The following is a 19,674-nucleotide window of genomic DNA, read 5'->3' on the forward strand; positions in this document are numbered from 1 at the left end:
ACTCGCTGCTGATGCCAATGTAAAATTCAATTTTATATGACTATGAAGTATTATGAGAATAACTTTGTGGGGTGTCAAACTCAAGACAGCTCTTTACAGGTATATCAGGAACAAGATACTGATGCTTATCAGTATTATCTGTAAAGTAGCTCTGGTAAATCGGCTCAACTGCAGCATGGACCAACTAATGCAATACAAGATTTCAGACATTTTGAAAGACTTCATAGCCTATTACCACCACTGAGAAAAAATAAGTGCATTTACACGAGGAGCTGAAATTGCAGGCAATACCATCTGTAGGGTTCCAACATGATGAATAGCAAGATATAAGTACCACTGAAGATTTTTTGTGTTAATAATGTAAATCACTCTACAACATTTTATGATATTCCTCCAAGCAGACCTCAGCTCATCCTTTAAAACAGAGTTTGCTATTTTCTTTATTGTTGTGTTCTTGGATTTTTAAACATCTTAATAATGCCAAGCTAATAAGACAGGAATTTAGTATTATAAAAATTCCTTTAGGAAAAAAAGTCTTATGCACAAAATAAAGTTAGCATGTAATTCAGACTTCTGACACCACTCAGAAGCACTGTTTAATATCCTCTATTTACATTATAAACGTAAATATAAATGCATACTAAATTACTGCTTATATAAACTATGTCATATCCACTCTTATTAACTTCTTAAAATGATAATTAATTCTGAAGCATGTAAGAGAAGCTAATTAATCCTGACTTTTGCAGAACTTATTAGAAAGAGTACTTTGTTTTCAGAAAGTGTTTCTAACATTACACAAATCAACTGCAAGAGCTTTTAAGTGCTCTGTGTACTGTGCCTACAATGTTTTCCTACTTTACTACACTGAATCAACAGAGGTACTCCATCAGCTCTCTACACCCAGCAATTACAATAAATCCTCTGGCCCACAGAAGAAAAAAAAAAAAGAAAAAAGACCAAACACAGGACTTCTCAATTTAATTGACATTTTTCAGAGGTTCTTGCCTGTTCAGGGCCTTCCTAAAATAAAGGCTTCAATAATGAACTTTGCTCTAAGCTGCGTATTTGCCAGGTAATAGGGTGACTTGTACATGCAGTTGTGCAGACTTGGTGCTTCATAAGACTAAAGCAGCTCAGTTGTGCCGACAGTTCAGCCTAACTCATGGGATTCAACTTTACTGGAGTAGGCAAAGGAACTTAAGTAGTATGTGTGGTGTGTAGCTTTCTCTAAACACAAGTCAAATTTGAGGAAGATTCGCAAAGTGAAAATGATCAGTGTTTACATAATGAAAAAAAATAATGCTTGAAGTGTCTGTATTCTTCTATCCAAAAAAGCTGAAAATGCTTGTGGGAAAAACGCTGTGAAATGGACCCCAGAGAAAGACAGCACTGAAAGGCACCCTGAATTCTATAAGCTGCATGCATGAGAGACTTGGAGTTCAAAGTTAATGCGTTTTCTCTGTGTGGTTTTCAGTTCAGAAAAGTTCTGTACTTCCTTGCGGTTTCCACACCCCACGTTCATTCCCCTCTTGTGTGTTCCCCCCCCCAAGTTTTTCCCTAATGAATCTCCCACACAGTAGGGTCTGGGGTGGCCCCTCCCGAGGGATCCATACCTGCGCCGCTGCTGGTGAGCCACTGGAAATGCACCTGCCCCTTCCACCCATCCTGCCCCGATCCCTTAATCCCTACTGGTCAGTTCTCCTGTCACTTGATGAACGTTTCCTCATTGGCTATTCAGGTTGTGAGTTAACCACTTTGCCCTGTCCCTCACCGTATCGCATCCAAGTTCCACATCCCTTCCATCAGACTGCCTTCCTGTTTCCAGGACTCTGTTCTTACTGGATGTTTAATGGTTGCTGACACACTGTTCAACCAATCCCCTTTAAGCTTCCACCCAGTTCCAAGCACCTCCTCAAATTGATACTTTATAGGCCAGTTCTTTCATTGATAAAGTGCTTCTTGGGTTCACCCCCATGCTGAGTGTGGAGTGTTCACTGGGGGAGCCATTTCCTTTTGGTTGGTGACTGTTCAATGCTGTTGTTTTACTTTATAATGGTAAACACTCTATTTGCTTTTTCTTTCCTTCAGTCCTACTTGTTGCCTCCCATCTACCTAAATGTCTTAGATTGAAAGAAAGCATATAAGAACAACAGTAAGTTTCTTATATTCTGTCTTCTTGCCTAGTTTCATCTATCAATGGTCTAAATTCTGTAGCCTTGCATCATGCTTGTAATATTAGAACCAAATCCTCAACTGGCCCCTGGAGACGAAACAGAGGAACACTACTTACCACATTGAAATCCAAGTTTTTTTCAACCCATTCCTTGGCTTCCTTGAATTCCTCTTTCATTTCCATGATGTATAGTGTATCGAGGGCATCCACTATTGTTGCTCCTTGTATGTTACCTGAAATACATGAAGAGCCAGGGATTTACTTTCCAATAGAAGACTTTTCAGTTAGATCTAATTAATTTAAATTATCTCTAATTTCAAAATGCAATTTCAATCCAATTAAAAATTGGATATATAAGCATTCAAGTGGTCACTAGTAATTCATAGCCTAAACTTTGATTCCAATGCCACAACATCATAATATTTAAGTATTTCTTTTACTAATGAAGAGCAGTTCTGATGCACTGAATTTTCAGCCACAATTTTGCATTTTTAAACACTGATGAAAAAGTTCAATGTAAAATAAAATCAATAAAAATGTAATAAATCTCAATAAAGGAGAACTTACTGTTTTTTCCAGTTTGGAGTGAAAAAAAAATCAGTTGCATTTTTTGTTTTTATACTGAGTAATATACAGAAAGCTTTAAGAAGCTGGTAAAAAAGCCCTTTAAGAAGTATCCTCTCTGAAAAAATTTTTCTGATACCATAACCCACCATGTAACACCCACAAGATAGCACTAGGGGAGGCAAAGGGCAAACTTGCACACATGGGTTTCTCAGCTGAGGAGAGACTCCAAGACACTGGTTTTCAGAGCACGTTCTGGTGGTTTGCATAAGTGGCATCCTTCTACCTCTGTTATGGAGATGGTCAAGAGCTATCCTTCACCTAACATTGCAAGATGAACTATCATCTGTATGTTTGCTTTGGGATGGATTCAATGCTCATGATCCTGCACTGGAAGGTTATTTGGAGGGTGGGGGAGAAAATACACTCAAACTACTTTCCCATTACTTCTTCAAATTTATGATTATCATTTCAAATCACCACTTTTGTCTAGGAAGAGTTTCAATTCCTATTCACTGAATAGTGTCAAAAATTCAATTGCAACCACTCTACTAAAATTTGTATTTATGAACATGGCTTCTGCAGTCTTCATTATGAATGGAAACCACTATTAGGATATATACTTTAGAGAAGGCTCTGATACACAAATAAACATTTAGAATTACAAGATAATTTAGGTTGCAAGCAACAGAGAAAGTCATTAGGTCAAATCTCTCCTTCAGCAGGGCTAATGAGTCAGGTGAATAGCTGACTACTTATTCAGGCATTGATTGTACAGGTGGAATAATAAGACAGTAGTACAATTAACTAACTAATTTGATTATTGCCTTGTCTCTAAAACACTGGATGAAAAAGTAAGCTTAATTTTGTAAACTTATCAAACATCAGAATTCAGTTTTTCATATTTAAAAAAGTAATCTACTATTTTAGTCAATTCTTATGTTTACTGCCATCATGGGTTTATACTTCCACATGAAACAGCAAGGTGATTGGAGACCTCCATATGACAGGATTGACATCACTTTCATAATTTAAGCTTTCCGGTAGAAAATAATTTTCCATTTCTACCACCTTAATACTTGAGAATATTGTAACAGTTACTTGGTACATTAAACAGAATCAGATGCTTTCTGTATTTTAACAGCTGCTTATCCCACCCTTTTTGGAATGTCACTTTTCTACTTTGAAGAAAGTAATTGGTATGTTTTCCCGCAGATATTCCACTAATAAAACTCCAGGATACTTTGGTAAGAACAACATCATATCTTCCCAGAGCTAATTTGAAGCTTGGCTGTCCTTCTCTCTTATTAAGGGAAAAAGTATCCCTTTAAACTTGGCCACACAATATGTATTTTTCCTGAGTTTGTGAGAACGTGAGAACAACTGTGGGAAACTGTTGGAGAACATCTGCTCCAGAACACTACTGCAAAAGCACTGGAGATGTTTAGTAACTTCATACAACAAAAGCAGCTACTACTGAACTTTTACATCTGAGCTCTACTTACAGAAAAATCATCTATAACCTGATTTGTTTGAGTGGATTGTGATAGGTGCATCGTGCAATGACATTCATTGTGTTAATCCTCTTGTAATACAGCTAACACCACCAGTAAACAGTTGAGCTTTCAATTTTAAGGATTAGTACTTGAGCTGCAACTCACTAAGTCAGAAGAAAAAGAGGAAAAAATAAGGAGAAACCTTATTGAGAAATTGCCTTGGAGTCACCCACCCACTTACATGATTTTTTTTTTCCTGAATCTGGCCTATATGGCCTTCTGAGAGCACAGAGCTCTCCTTTCACAGACAGAAGAAAATGCTAGAATCTCAAGTAGAGCTTACTTTATTTGAAGTAATATTTGCTATTATTCTGAAGGCTCCATTAAAAAAGAAAAAGAAAAAAAAAATTAATCTGACAATTAGTCAAGTCTGTCTCAAACAACTGTACTTCAAATTTCTTGATCAAAGACAAAGGAACACAAAAGTGTCAGTTTAGAGGCCAGAATTATGACTTGTGAACATTCACAGTTTATACTAAGTCAAGCCAACAGGATAATCTAAACTTAAGAGTATTATGGAAATTTTGATGCTGAACAGTCCATTAATAACCAGTCAGACAAACGGGTGAGGGGGGAAGGAATGAAAAGAAGTTGAATTAACATTTCTTATTATACAATTAAGATCAAATAATTCACAAGTTTATATACTCAATGCATCTCAAAGTACAGCACATAAATTATTAAATATAATTATCATTCTTGTTAGTTCCTATACTACATTCCCAAAGAATTACACAGCACTCATAGTATACAACCGACAAAGATTATTGCTAGGCAATTGCAGTACTCATTTATATGACACAGAATATTTGGACAGGAGGACTGTTTTCTATACACCTACAGTACTGCTATAAATTTGACTAAAAGTAAGCACTGCATTACAGAAAGTGCCAGCAAAGTTGCAGTCACCATGGTAGAGTTTCATAGTTGTGCTAGGCAGGAAGAAGGTATCACAAACAATACCTGGAGCAAATTCATACACCTCACGTAAATACAGATATCTTGCAGATAATAAAAAAGTATACTCAAGGTAGAGTACATGAACTTGAAAGTCATAAAACTTAAGCTCAAAGTGAGTAATTTAGATGATAAAATAACCAGATATACAAACCTACCAAAGTGAAACATTATTAGTCTCTACCAAAACCTCCAGATCAAGTACTCATATATGCTCCGTTTTACTTCCTTTGTTAAACTTTTGCTTTTCTCTCTCCTCTTTACTAACAGCATCATTTACCCCATGTGTCTGATTAATAGAGAACACATAAAATAGCCTACAACCTGGTTAACTGAAGAAAATTGAAACGAAATCAGTCAAAATGAAACTTCCAGTGGACTATCTAGAAACATCTAGAGATTCCTTTCCAGTTTGACACTTAAAATCTTAAGCAACAATCTGGAAGAAAATAAAAAGAATATATTTTGAACAAGATTTGTTTCAGAAGAGAGTGATACAAAGCACTGAGCAGTCTAGATCTCCTCTAGGTAATGCAGAGTTGGTCCCTTTAAATAGCATGCTTCTTAATATCTAACAGTGCAAAGGTATGTGCATGCAAATAAAAAAACCAAGATTTAACTAGAGAATTGTATTGCATTTCTGTGGCCACATTTTCAGTAGTGGGGGTGTGGTGGCTACAGGGGCAGCTTCTGGTAGGAGCTGCTGGAAGCTTCCCCTCTCTAGTGGAGCCAATGCCAGCTGGATTGAGGATGGGCTTCCTGCTGCTGGCCAAGGCAGAGCCAATTAGGAATGATAGTAACACCTCCATGATAACATATTTAAGAATGAAAAGAAAGTTATTGCATGGTTGGAAATTGGACTAAGAGCAGAGTGAGAACATGTGAACAGTGCAGACACCAAGGTGGGGGCAGGAGGGGGAGGAGGTGCTCCAAGTGCCAGAGCTGAGGGTCTCCTGCAGCCCGTAGTACAGACCATGGTGAAGCAGCTGTTCCTCTGCAGCCACGGAGGACCATTGGGGTGCAAAGATCCACCTGCAGCCCATGATGGAGCCCACACTGGAGCAGGTGGATGTGCAAAGGAGGTTGTGACCCCATGGGAGGCCCATGCTGGAGCAAGGTCCTGGCAGGGACCTGCAGCCTGTGGGCAGAGGAGCCCATGCTGGAGCACAATGTCCATGGTAGGACTTGTGGCCCTGTGGAAGACCCACTCTGGAGCAGCCTGTGCCTGAAGGACTGCAACCCAAGGAGAAGTGATCCAGCAGTTTGTGAGGAACTGTTGCCCATGGGATGGACTCATGTTGGAGAAGTTCTTGAAGGGCTGTCTTCTGTGGGAGGGACCCTGTGGGGAGCAGGAGAAGAACTCCTCTCTCTGAGCAGCAGCAGAAACAACTGACCACAACCCCATTCCCTGTCTCCCTGTACTGCTGGGGGGAGGAGGTAGAACTTGGAAGGAAGGTGGTTTTTATGATTATTTTACTTCTCACTCTTTTGCTCTGATCCTGTCAGTAACGAATTAATATCTCCACTTTGAGTCTGTTTTGCCCAAGATAGTGATCGCTAAGTGACCTCTCCCAGCTCTTACCACAATCCATGAACCCTTTGTTGTTTTTTTCTCTCCCCTGTCCAGTTGCAGAGGGGAGGGAGAGAGCAGCTTTAGTGCTTACCTGGCATCCAGCCAGGGTCAACCCACTACAAGAATGAAGTAGTATCTCAGGGGTGGGCAGGAAGAGCAGAATTAAAAAACTGATCAGAGGATGAATAACTTTGTATGAGTTTCCAGGGTGTCACTGCAGGGAGAGCTGCTGTGGATATGAATGACAACCTTGTTAGTACAGCTCTGTGATTGAGCTTATGTGGCCATATGGTTTAAGAACCACAACTGGCTTATGGTCAAACACTTTGGAGAGTGTGACAAAAATAAGTTTTTATTTGTCTAACCCAGGCTTTTAGACATGGCTTATATTTTGGCCAGAAGAGTCCAAAATAGAATACTGCCAAGATGTCAGAATCAATGAATATTGGTGCACTTAACAGTTCATTTACAACTTTCCTCCCATCCCTTGTATGCCACACTTGGTTCTGTAGAACATGCACATTTCTCTTCAGTAAATAAATTTTGATACATATATATATACACACACATACAAATATATATAAATGCATACATATGTGAGAAACAGATGAAGATTTGTGATCTGCAACGATATCAGACAGAACATGACATGGAGGAAAGTTACAGACATGCTCTAATGCACTGTCTACAAGAGGATGGACGCCAGACCACTTACTCTTCGAGTTCTTCTTTTTTTTTTTGCTGACTCTGTGTCATATTCTAAATTGAAGGAAACTGTGGCAAAATGTATAACAAAAATGGAAGGAAAGATGAATTATGAAGTGGCCTCAATTCTATCCATTGGCTCCCTGACCTACAACAGTTCACCTTCCAACTAGCATCATAAGCTAGAAGTTCTTATTCTTGCATGACTCTAGAAGACAAGTAGAAAGTTGATTTTTCTTCCAGAAAACCAGTTATACTTTTGTATTTCTGATATGAAGTATGAAAATTAACATAGGACATATATATATCCTATATTTGTAATTTTTTTAATGTGACAGAAATACAAGCACATAGAAAAAATAATTGACATCCCCTCAAATTAAGTTCAAATGTTCTAAGAGTTTCCTCTGTTATTGTCAGAAGAACTGCTCTTTAGGGCTATTTTATTCTTCTGTGGAAAAGGAAATTTTATACATAACTGTACTTGCATTTCACTCAGCCCCACCATGGTCTTAGACTCTTCACTATTTTCAGCCAATGAGGCAAACTTGTTTAGTCACCTTCCAGTAATTCAAAGGTGGAAAAGCTCAGTCAAAGCAGATGTATAGTACACAATTCCTTTCTAGTCTGTAATTTCAGACTCAAAATTCCAGCCAAACCCGCAGAAATTAGTGTTACAATTTTTTTCTTTAACTGGCCACTAAGAACACTTTAGATTTTCTTAACATAGGGATTAAGACCAGATACTTTGTAACATTAAAGATGCAAATTAAAAAATCAAACAAGCATGCAATTCTTTTTCAGCTGTATATGCATATTATCTTATACATTTCCAAATCTGAACTATATTATTCTCTTTATATTCAAGAATACATATAGGTTTGACTAAAGTAACCTTTTGTTTTGAGCTGTAGGTTTCTTGAAGCATTCTTTCAAAAGCTGATTCAGATCTTAAAACAGTGTTTCCCTTTATTTAAAGTTCACTGAAAAGGTTCCTATCCAATATCATTAGCAATTTAAAGTGTCAAGAGTGATTAATTATTAAAGTACGCTATGCCAAAACATGAAACTCTTACTCAAGTACTGGCAAACCTTCAGCAACACGTAACATTTTAAATTCAGTGACTATTACCAGCTGGTAAGAGTGGGAAAAGAAACAATACATTCAATTTTTAAAAGATCTGGCTTTCCACGTGTAACAATACTGTGATATTTCTAGAACACTCTTCTAATCTCTAGTATTTTATATGTCTCTGCATTTTAGATCCGGCTCTAATGTCTTTATATTTGATAGAGCTTGATTAAGTTTTCTTACATTGTTAATCTCTGTTTTCTGTGGAAGCCTTTGGCATCCACCACACGTCTGGCACTCATGCAGCTCAGCTACATGTTTTCTTATGAACTACCTTCTTTTGTTTGACCATGCTGCCACATGATTTTGTATTTCCATCCCTTACAAAGGGTATCACTCCCCACAAGGAACAATAAATCCTTGTTCATCCCATCTATGCCACTTTTTATGGACCTTCATATATTGTTCTGGAAAGTTTTGTACCTTTACCACTTACTGTGAGTTAAAGTCTGTTTGTTACATGTATTAACTTAAAATTATGTCTCCCATTTTGCTAAGTGCCAGTTTAAATTAGGAATGTTAGTTCTCTTCTGCTATTTCTAGGTGCAGTTATCACCTGTTGGGGAATCCTTCTGGGTTTGTGGAATTGCTTGCAGTTTGCCATTGTCAAAGATACCCCAAGTAACTTATTTGTGCTGCCAAAGTTCACTCTGGTCATTTGATTTTTCAGTGCTGTAATAAGTAATTTGAGAGCGTGGCCTCAGCAGCAACAGACCCCTGAAGGAGGCCACTAATAAGTCTGAAAAAATGCCTTTTGGAAATCTAGAAAGAAAAAATCTTGTTTTTGTTGTGCAACATGACCTCCTCTCACAAATGGTGTGTTGAGTCATTCATCCACATATCTGCTAACGTTATCCTTTATACAAGTTTCTACTAATTTAGTTGAGAGAGATGGCAGGCTTACTTCCAAAATTAAGACCATGTTCCAAAACACAAAATTTCAAGGAATCCAGTAGGAACAGTAAAGAGAAAAATAGACTGGGATGGAGAAAGATGTTGAAGCCTTTCAATTTTAATTAATTTACTGTTTAAATATATACACAATTAATTGTCTAGAGCTATATTAATAAACCTACAGTTTAAGAATACATAGTTACACAGTGCAAGACAGTTTTGAATATAAATTTTGGCAGGCTTTAAAACTCTTCATACACCTCAATGCTTCACAAAAGAAACTACAAAAAACAGTTCAAAGTGGGAGGATCTTACTAAATTATAGTACTTTGGGTTGTGAGTATTTATTAAATGTCTGCCTTTTCCCTTCCAGAAAAGGTCCTTTTTCACTTGTAGAGACTAATTATACTATGCCCACAAGTTACAATATTATTAAACTGGCAATACTGCCATGAAACACAGTTATAGATAATTAAAAAGCCCTTTAGTAACAGTCACTTCAGTGCAGAAAACACTTCTAGAAAGAGCTCTTTGCTAGTGCAGCAACACTCATTAGTTTTAAAATTAGTACAGAAGGCTTGGAAAGAAATAGCCCCTGGGCTGGGGGACTGGTGGTAGAGTGCTGTGAAAAAATTGGCAAAACTGTGATTTTGCCACTTTCACACTAGGAAGGTGGATTAATAAATCTCTACTTTAGCAAACATTGTTCACAGCAACCTGAAACTTTAAAAGTTAAAGCATTAAAAATTAACACCACTTACTCAGGGCCTACTTTCTACTGGGTATATTCAGAGGATGATTAGTACTCACTGCAGAAGTCATTCCGGCAAAGGAGATATGTCCCATTTTGCTGATACACATGTACAGTGAAAACAGGTGCTAAGCTGTTGCAATTTATTTGATTAATCTAGAAATAGTTGCACACTTCAGGGAATTAAACTAATAAGAATGCCACAGAGACAACTAATGACTTTTTGTTTCTGTCTTTTCAAATAGTTGTTACAACATGGTAAAAGCTAATGTGGCAAATAAAAAGGAAATCAAAACAGTACATGATGTGCGGAAAGACACTGCAATGGTCAGAGGCAGGTATGTGGCTTTGGCTTCAAAGAGAAATGTTTCAGTTTACATGTTTCAGTGTTTCTTTAAAGGTATATTATTCTTAGTATGAATGTGTGAAACAAAGCAACTTCTGCTCATAACATGACTATATCTACATTCTACCAGTTCAAGACTTATCAAATGCACCTTCCACACACACTGCTCGCAGAATACCAGCAAGATCCAGGCAGGTCCCTGTCTTCAGAACTTGTTTTCATGGCCAGTGATTAGGACAAATAACATGTCATTTCCAGAATCACAAGTCCTCAGCTACAAAATAGCTTTGCTACTATTAATTTGTACAAGGTGCTAAAGCAGGGTTGTTTCCCTGAGATCAGAACCACCAGTCAACCCTATCCTTTCTCCCATCAACATCCTTCTGGCCATTTTCCTCTTTTCCTAGCCTAAGTACAGGGTCAGTGTAGTTGCCAAATTCGTGATGGTACATCTGTGCGCAATTACAGCTCTCAAAAGCTATCTTATTTTTGTATTTCAGAGAAACACATCATGACAGTTATGATTTGCCTTCAAGACACAACCATCATTATAATCTATCTACAAAATGGCTTATCACTGTAGAAAGGAGCAATGCATTTATACTTTCAAGAATAAGCTTAGAAGCAGTATCATTTGAAACCACCCTCCCCTTCTGTGTCAGGAGAGCTGTACTGTAACATATACAACATAAAGCACCAACTCGGCACTGGAACTCTCACAGTGAGGTACTAAAAGTGTCTATCCCAAGACAGGCACTCCCAATGTATGCAAAGCAACACCACTGCAGCAATTAATTCACAGAAGGAGAGGTGTTTAAAATTAAACAGCTGGCTAATTAAGTATGCTGTATCTTACTAAGACAATCAGAAACTTGTATTTTTGAAAAACTGAGACCTGGCATCAAGAAGGAAAGACAACCATGCCAAACTGGAGATAGTTATGATGGATGACAGTGAACTGAAGGTCTTGATTTCTGAAGGTTGTGAGGAAATTCACAGGACACAGAGCTGAAAGCAACCTATTCTCAACTCATACAATTCATAATTACCTTAAGTAGTCAACCATTTGCCTTTTTTTTTTTAATAAGAATTAGAAGCAAGGAAGATAATGAAACTTGTCTGTTCTTTCATGAGGAAAAAAAATCAAAACACAAACATCACCATTTTCTCTTCTATTGTTCTATGAAAAAGACAGCATTTGTTGAATTCATACATGGAGGGACAGATGGGATCTAATCATCCAAACACACTTAGAGAAATAAGATTTTGTTTCTAAAAAAACAAAAGGAAATTATGGATTCAGGAAAGGGTAACTTATGAGACAGACCTGCTTACAGATACACTATTCTTTGGTATTCTGTAAAGCAATTCAGCAGAAAGAGACCTAATGCTTATTTTGATTTGCCACCAAGATCAATAAGAACGAAGATGTTTCTAAGGAAAACTCCTCAGCAATAAGATCTTATACTAGATGACCATGATGACAAAGTGATCTGCATTTAGACTGACTCTGGGTCTTACTCCTTTAAATGCAGTTTTATTTTCCAATTCAACACTTGTCCTGTTTCACACTGAATTGTGCCTGCAGTGACTTAAACTTACGCAACATTCACAGAAATCCTGCTAAAGAATTTCACAAGTCAATACATCTACCGCTTTTCCTGTGAATCCATGCAATATTATTAAGAATTCAAATCTTGGAAATTTTTATACCATTACTGAGTCAAAACGAAACTAAATTGTCTTAAATTTCAGGAAATTATGTGCCATTTTGTTGCCCTCCAAGAAAACGGGATTGCATTAAATAATTCCTTAGGTATATTAAACTACACAACAGTCACCTGAAGATAATAAACAATTTTAGTTTTTAAGAAAACAGAAGGAAAAAGAACCATGACTGAACCAGAAGTTCTCCCAGACTACTCTGGTTTCAAGCACTGACTTCAGGTCTGAAGCCCAATAACTAATGACATAATAATTACTTTGTAACATTTTTGATGTTATGTTGGGTAGACAAGCAGTGCAGCAAGACCAATATTGATGCTGCATTTTAAAAAAAAATTTTGAAATCACTGCTGCTGTCTCTTAGCAACTTCCAAATATAGTTGAGGATTTGATAAGTACTCTATTTAAGCTGTTTTAGGAAATGTTTCCACTTCAAACTACCTTTTTGAAACATTCAACAAAGTTCCTGTTAAAATCAAAATATTGTCTTTGCCTCAGCTACAGAATTTTTTAATTTTTTTAGCTTTCTGTTTGGAAAACATAAGCTATTTAAATACAAAAATTGATGTCAAACAATTTAATTCTTCATTTTTCTGCAAGACTAATGATGACAGTTCATAGGACTGCTTTCTTACACTTCCTCAGAAATGCTGTTGCTCTCCAGTTATATATCCAGCTCTATGTCCCACTTGGACACTGAAAAGGTCTTGCCTCATTTCACTGGATTTCGGCAGTGATTTTAGCGGCTCTCCTACTAGAACATTTCTGCCCCATATTTGTTCTACACTAATAATAACTTGAGTCGTACTTAGTATTACCTGCGTAACATTTAGAGGAGCAAATAATGGTTATATTAATGCAAGAGAAAGCCTGATAAGGGAGACTGACACTTAGATTAACAAGGTTTTTTTTAAGAAGTGGAAATAAATTTCTGAAAACTGCAGACAGCTTCAGCTACCTTCACAACTGTAGAGAGCATCGTTTGCTCCTTGTACAGGATTTTCTCCACTTCTCCACCCATCCTCCTTATAGTTTTTGTTCCCTGTTTATTGAATAAGTTCTCCTACACAGGGAAAGTTTAAGACAGGGTAGCATTTAACGCAACAAGACTATATCTTTCTCATGCAGCAATGACATGCTCCATTTATTGTCATTCAGACGAAAATCTTATAAAAGTCACAGAAAGCACCACCTTCATCTACTGTTACTTTTTATACATAACAAAAGCAACAAACATCATACTGCATGACAGAGAGCAGAAAGAAAACACATTTATCACCTATAAGCTTTTCAGCTGATTTACTGTTTTATGCTAACGTCACTAAGCACAAAAATACACTCTACTCACCAAATAAATTGCTTGAATGTCCTTGCTTAGATATGGGTTTCAGTTCATTTAATCCCCATGCGTAACGCTTATAATTATCCCAGGCATGCCTCATCATCTGTAGGGAAACAAAAGCAGGATTATAATGTTTAGTTAGAAGTCACAACAAATACCAACTTGAGAATATTCTCAGTATTAAACACATTTCATTCAATTCTTCACCAAATTCCTGTTATATGCACTATAACTATGAAATACTCAGCACAGTTTTCCAGGTGGCAGTGGGATAGTTACTATAAGAATTCATTTCTACTGCTATCTGAAAACTTAGGGTCAAGACACTCTCAAAAATAATTAGTTTTTTAGGAAGGGAATTCATTGTGTCATACATCAATTCAATTAAGATTTTATTTCCCTTAAGCATATACCTCAGAAACAAAGGGAAATACCATTTTTAGAGAACTATTTTCCTCCTAGAGCAGGATTTTTTAATGTCAAAATTAAGCTCACAGTAGTTTTCAGATTCTGACAGAAACTTGCTTGCATAAAACTAGCTGGTTCAAACTCAGTGCAGCTAACAACAGTAGAATGAAGATAAAGTGGACAGGCAGAACACCTAGGAAAGATTTTTGTGGTAGGTTATTGTAATATAATCATTTTGATACTATGCAACTTTTTATTGCTACTGCATCTGTAGCATTTTACACACAGATAAAAATTTTTACAACTAAATCCATTGCTACAAAAGCATGTTTTGCATAAAAAGAGGTGCACTACAAATACATACTTCTTTGGGAAACAGCCTCGGGGAGCCCGGAACAGCAACACTATGCTAAGAGCAGAGGGCACCCACATCAGGAGCCAGGGTAGCAGACTGACTCAAGAACACTTCACACTCTATCATCACCACCACCAGCCATACCTAGACCAAGCTGTCCTTTTCCAGGCTTGTCCAGGTGCAGCGCCAGGGGCCCACCTGACCCTCCCCAAACATGCAGTGAGAACAATACATGCAGCTCTGCAAGCTTGGTGACAAAACACTGCCACTCCAGCGGGTCCCTTTACCAACACCTCCCTTTACCAACCACCACCCTTAACACCTGCTCAGGAAGAGTCTTCTTTAAAGATGAAGCACCACAAACAGCCTGATTTTGCATAAGAGAAAGAAAGATTTTGCATCCTTTTTGTTCCTCTTCCACTAGGCAGACAGCAGTGCTGGGAATGCCAGAGGTCAACTTCTAGACAAAAAAATGACAATTTCAGACCTTTTCAAAGATACTGCTTCAGGCTGTCAGCTGACAACACTGCTTTGCCCTTGCTTTCAGACCTCTTCTTGAGGCCATGGGTGTCAAGGATAATTCTGTTAAATAACAGTTATAATCCTAAATTTAAAAGCAGCAGCCTTGGGACATGCTGATAACAGTAATCCTGCACTTTCTCCTTCTCTCTTTCCTTTGCTCAAACCACAGAGAAATTATGTCAGTTAAATATCTGCATGAAGCCACACTATAATAGATGACAACAGATTTTCTAGAGTACCGCTGTACTTATGAGAATAAACATTTCTTTGCTATTTATGGAATCAACAATGCAAATCTCTCCTCCAGGAAAATTCATGGATGTTAATCTATGCTACAGCCCTTACAGGGCCAGCGTTACAAATGCAAAAATTGGCAACTGCATTTAATGTGTAAGCATTTTCAACCAGAAGGTTAGCCTGATGTCCGAAATCAGCAAGTAAGGGGCCCTGTGGAAATGGTCTCAGGCCATGGATAGCACCAATATGCTGGATGGCAGGAACAGTGTCCTTTGCTTGATTTCATTGCAGAATGGCTTAGGAGCTCTCCAAGGATGGGGCTTTTTATGCCAATGCAGAACTGATAACAGACAGCCAAGTGGCAGACTATGTCTGTGGTGCATTCCCAATCCCTGGCTACAATGATCAAGACTATATGAAACCAACCATTTGTCCACAATGTATTTTTTAATTTACCAATTCACATTTTCTGGTAATTTTGCCTATTATACAAGAAAGACTTACTCTGCCCTGCCACTACATGCCAGACCTGCAAGCTCAGCTTTAGATATTAACCTACAAATTGTCAAAGACTGCAGGAGGCTAAATCCTATGCTTTGTCAGAGTTTATTTTCTTATGCAATCATGTCAGAATATTTTCATTTGTTTAATCTCAGTCAGGGACACCACACAAAAGGGCTTTTGGGTTTTTTTTTTAAACTTAACTTGTAATTAAGTGGCCTGGATCAAAGTGCCCAACAATGCAGTATCATAACAAAATTAAAACTGCCCAAGCCAGTACTGCCACAGTCCTTCCCTTTTTCTGTCCTTTTTTTCCTAGCATATCCATGTTCTTGTCTTGCATAAAAAATACTGTGCTCATCTACTTCCACACTAAGTCAGTTCAAGAAACAGAAAGTGAAATTTTTGTTCTGAGGATCGTTTTTGTCCTGTCTGATTCCACAAATCAGATTGTCATCAGTATCAGAGTTACGCAGTGGGAAAGGCAGGAACAGCTCCAGAGACCCGGTTCAGTCCAATCACAACACTCACGAACTGCATGATGCTACAAGGTATCTTACATGCACTCAATTGCCTTTGGTTTTTCCCCATGGATTAACATTTCAATTATATTGCATCTTAAATGCAGGCATCATTTGGTAACAGAAAACACTTTGATTACCCTACTAGTTAACCACTAGGTAGTAACACAGGAAAATAACCCACATAGTCGACACTACCCTCTAATAATATTTATTATTGTGTGTGAGTAAACAACAACTGTTTGTTGGGGGTTTTTTTCCAAAATGGCCTTACATTTGACTAACTACTGAAGTTTATTAGTCTAATTGCTTCTTAGGGAATTACAATATGTGAATCTAAAAAGTCAAGCAGACAGAAAAACAAACAAAAACCCCACAGTAATTAAAAAAAAACACCAAAACCAGAAACACGAACAAACAAAAAATCCAAAACAACCCTGTCCACCGTCATCCCATCCTGAAAAAACCCCAACAAAACTTTAGGAAATATTCTAGCAGGAAAACCCCCACCAGAATTATTGAGCAAGAGATCCAATTCATCTCATTTTGGCTAATCAAAGCATTCTTTAGAACTCTTCCAGAAAGCCTAGATTTAGATAAAACCACCAAGGTTAGTAAGTAAAATTACTCCTAAGAAAATACACCTTTACAACATCCTTGCTTTAGACATTTGGAGGTTTATGGATATACATTGAAATGCAAAATGCAGCTCCAAAAGCAGTCAGTGAGCCCTCTAGTGTTTCAAAAGAACATGAGTCATTCCAACTAGACACAAAAGTGAAGGACTATTTATCAAAAAGTTACCAGGACTCAGTGTTTCTGTGTTACTTACTGAGCCAATAGCCCATAGATATTGGAGCCAAATCCCCCTACTCAATCAACATTGCCTGCTGCACAAGTGAGTTTGGGCATCTAACCCATAAAGACATCTCAGTTTCAAGAATTCAATATGTCAGAAATACACTACATGCTTTCCATCCTCTGGAAATTACTATACTGTATTAAGTTTTCCACTATATTAACTGCCTATTTGTTAATAGTTTTATTTTTTATGTAAGAATGAAAATGTTCTAAAATATTGAGGAGCTATTTTAATAGACCCAGCTCACTGATAGGCTAAACTCTTAACCCTCATACTTCAGGAATGAACTTTAACAGTTTTTTTGAGAAATTCATCTATCTTTTCAGTTTCTCCCCTTCTGTTTGCATGTGACAGCCACAAACCATTATCTCCAGATTTTTTTTTTTTTTAATTTACAAAGGCCCTTTTGACCACATCTCTGAGTACTTGTACAAGTACTCTTGATGACTTGAAATTTCTAAATGAAGATTGCAGTTACTGGGAACAGCTGCATATCAACACATTACCAATCCTGTTAAAAAAAGAAAATACCAATGAGGGAGAGTCTAACAGCTTTTGACTAGGTGATTTCAGATACTCTCAAACTCCTCTACAGTATAACTAATAAAATTATTTCACCCAAATGCTTTCAGATAATTCTTAGACTTCCAAGATGTTTATAGGCAGAACTATATTTGCATAGAGGTATCCCTCAGTCCTTCTAGTTTTACTAAGATATGTTAACAAAATCACAGAATGGTTGGGATTGGAAGAGAGAAACGATCTAGAAAGAAAGTAGTCCAACCCCCCCCTATTAAAGCAGGTTGCACAAGATTCTGTCCTGGCAGGTTTTGAGTATCTCCAGAAAAGGAGAATTCACAACCAGCAGCTGTTCCAGTTCTCTGACACTCTCACAGTAGAGATGTTTTTCCTCCCATCCACATGGAAATTTCCATGTTTCACTTTGTGCCCACTGCCACTCATCATCCAGACACCTGCCCTTAAGACATTTGTACACATTGATAAAATCCCACCTTGGCTGTCTTTTTTCCAGGTTAAACAGGCCCACTCTCCCAGCGTTTCCTCTTTCTTGAACTGGGGAGTCCAGAACTGGACACTGTTCATTGAACCTCAAACTCTAGAAGAGCCTGACACCTCAGTGGAAAGCTTTGAGCCTATGTTAGCAAAGTCTTTTCCTGATGGAGTCCCACCTCAGGTCCCTCACAGCAGAAGGTTTGACTAGCTAGCACTGTTTCACTAGTAATCTGGCTGCTTTCCTGTCTTCAGAAAGAAACGAGGCACTGATTTTTACTTATGAAGTCAGAAATGCCAAAACACCAACCCGACTCTCTTGGAGAATAATGAACCATGCTATTGTAACTGCTATCAGCTAAGTCGCTCAGAAGAAAAAGGTGAAGGTCTGACATAAAGAAATTCATAGGTCCTTTTGTGCTTAAACTCTAAAGAAAGCCTTTTGAAATATAATTTTAAAATGCTTCTCAAACCACTGCAATTTAAAAAAAAAGTAGAATACAAAATCCAGCAATTTGTTTTCCAGAAGCAAAACCAAAGCCCTCTTCTACAGCTGCAATGTTGGCCAACTAAAAGCTGGTAATAATCCATTCCAATTAGTTAGAATTTTACTTACTACCATCTTTCAAAGCATTCTTAGCACAACATCTACAGAGGACATGCAAGTCCCTTGAAATCTGCAAAATACAGCTGTATTCAAAAAGGAGCACCCAACAGTTCAGGCACAGAATGTTGCCAGAAAACGACAGCAATGCTGAATCAGCAGAGTAATAGTGTTATTTAGATGTAAACTACTGCAGTACCAGGTGGAATGAAAATAATAAGACCAGGTTTATTTTTAGCAGTTACATGCAAGTGGGGGAGATGTCAAAGAGGACATTAGGAAAAGTATTAAAGCACCTTCCAGAACTGGGATATTTAAGGGGATAAAAACACAAAAAACCTGCATGAAATAATACCAACCCAACCTTCAATAGAGCCATTTAAATGTTGCCAAGACAGAAAAGGAAGGCAGAAGACTAAGGTACTGAAAGCTCAAGAAATTAAAAGATAAATTAATAAAAAATAAACAACACTTCCCAAAACTAAAACAAACCTCTGAAGAAAATGTAACAGTTTATTTATCTATTAAACTTTCACTTCTAGATTAAATGATCTTTTCTTTCTCAGTTTACACAGATCTTTTCACACATTTAAGTTACTGTCACTTTTTAAACTCCTCATCAGAACTACGTGTTCACTCAGTCTAGTCTCCCTGCTTCTTCTCCCCTTGCTGCTACAACTAAAACATCATTCTCTAACAGTATCAGCAATATCTCCAGAGGAAGATTAAGAAAGAAAATTAAGGAAACAGAAATTAACAAAGTCCCTAGAGTTAAAAAGAAACCTCTATAGATGTTTCACTTAAACTTTCCTCCTGCACAATTCAACTTGCCTGGCTGATGACTGTACTCGGACTGGTTGGGATGGAGTTAGCAACCATTAGAGAAGCCCATATGGTGTTTTGAATTTGTGCCTGAAATAATGTCGATAACA

The 19,674-nt window shown here is 37.5% G+C and overlaps 1 protein-coding gene across 1 annotated transcript in view; it reads right to left on the reverse strand.

Annotated features, from left to right (window-relative positions):
- MAN1A1 (mannosidase alpha class 1A member 1) overlaps window positions 1–19,674 on the reverse strand; it is a 146,735-nt gene that overhangs the window by 95,508 nt on the left and 31,553 nt on the right. The window contains exons 2-3 of the mRNA XM_071548977.1: window positions 13,728–13,824; window positions 2,294–2,409 (exon numbers count right to left, since the gene is read on the reverse strand). Of these exons, the coding sequence (XP_071405078.1) occupies window positions 2,294–2,409; window positions 13,728–13,824 (213 nt within the window). The remainder of the gene's footprint in view (window positions 1–2,293; window positions 2,410–13,727; window positions 13,825–19,674) is intronic.

Source organism: Pithys albifrons, chromosome 2, assembly GCF_047495875.1.
Source record: "Pithys albifrons albifrons isolate INPA30051 chromosome 2, PitAlb_v1, whole genome shotgun sequence".
NCBI classification, from domain to species: Eukaryota; Metazoa; Chordata; class Aves; order Passeriformes; family Thamnophilidae; genus Pithys; species Pithys albifrons.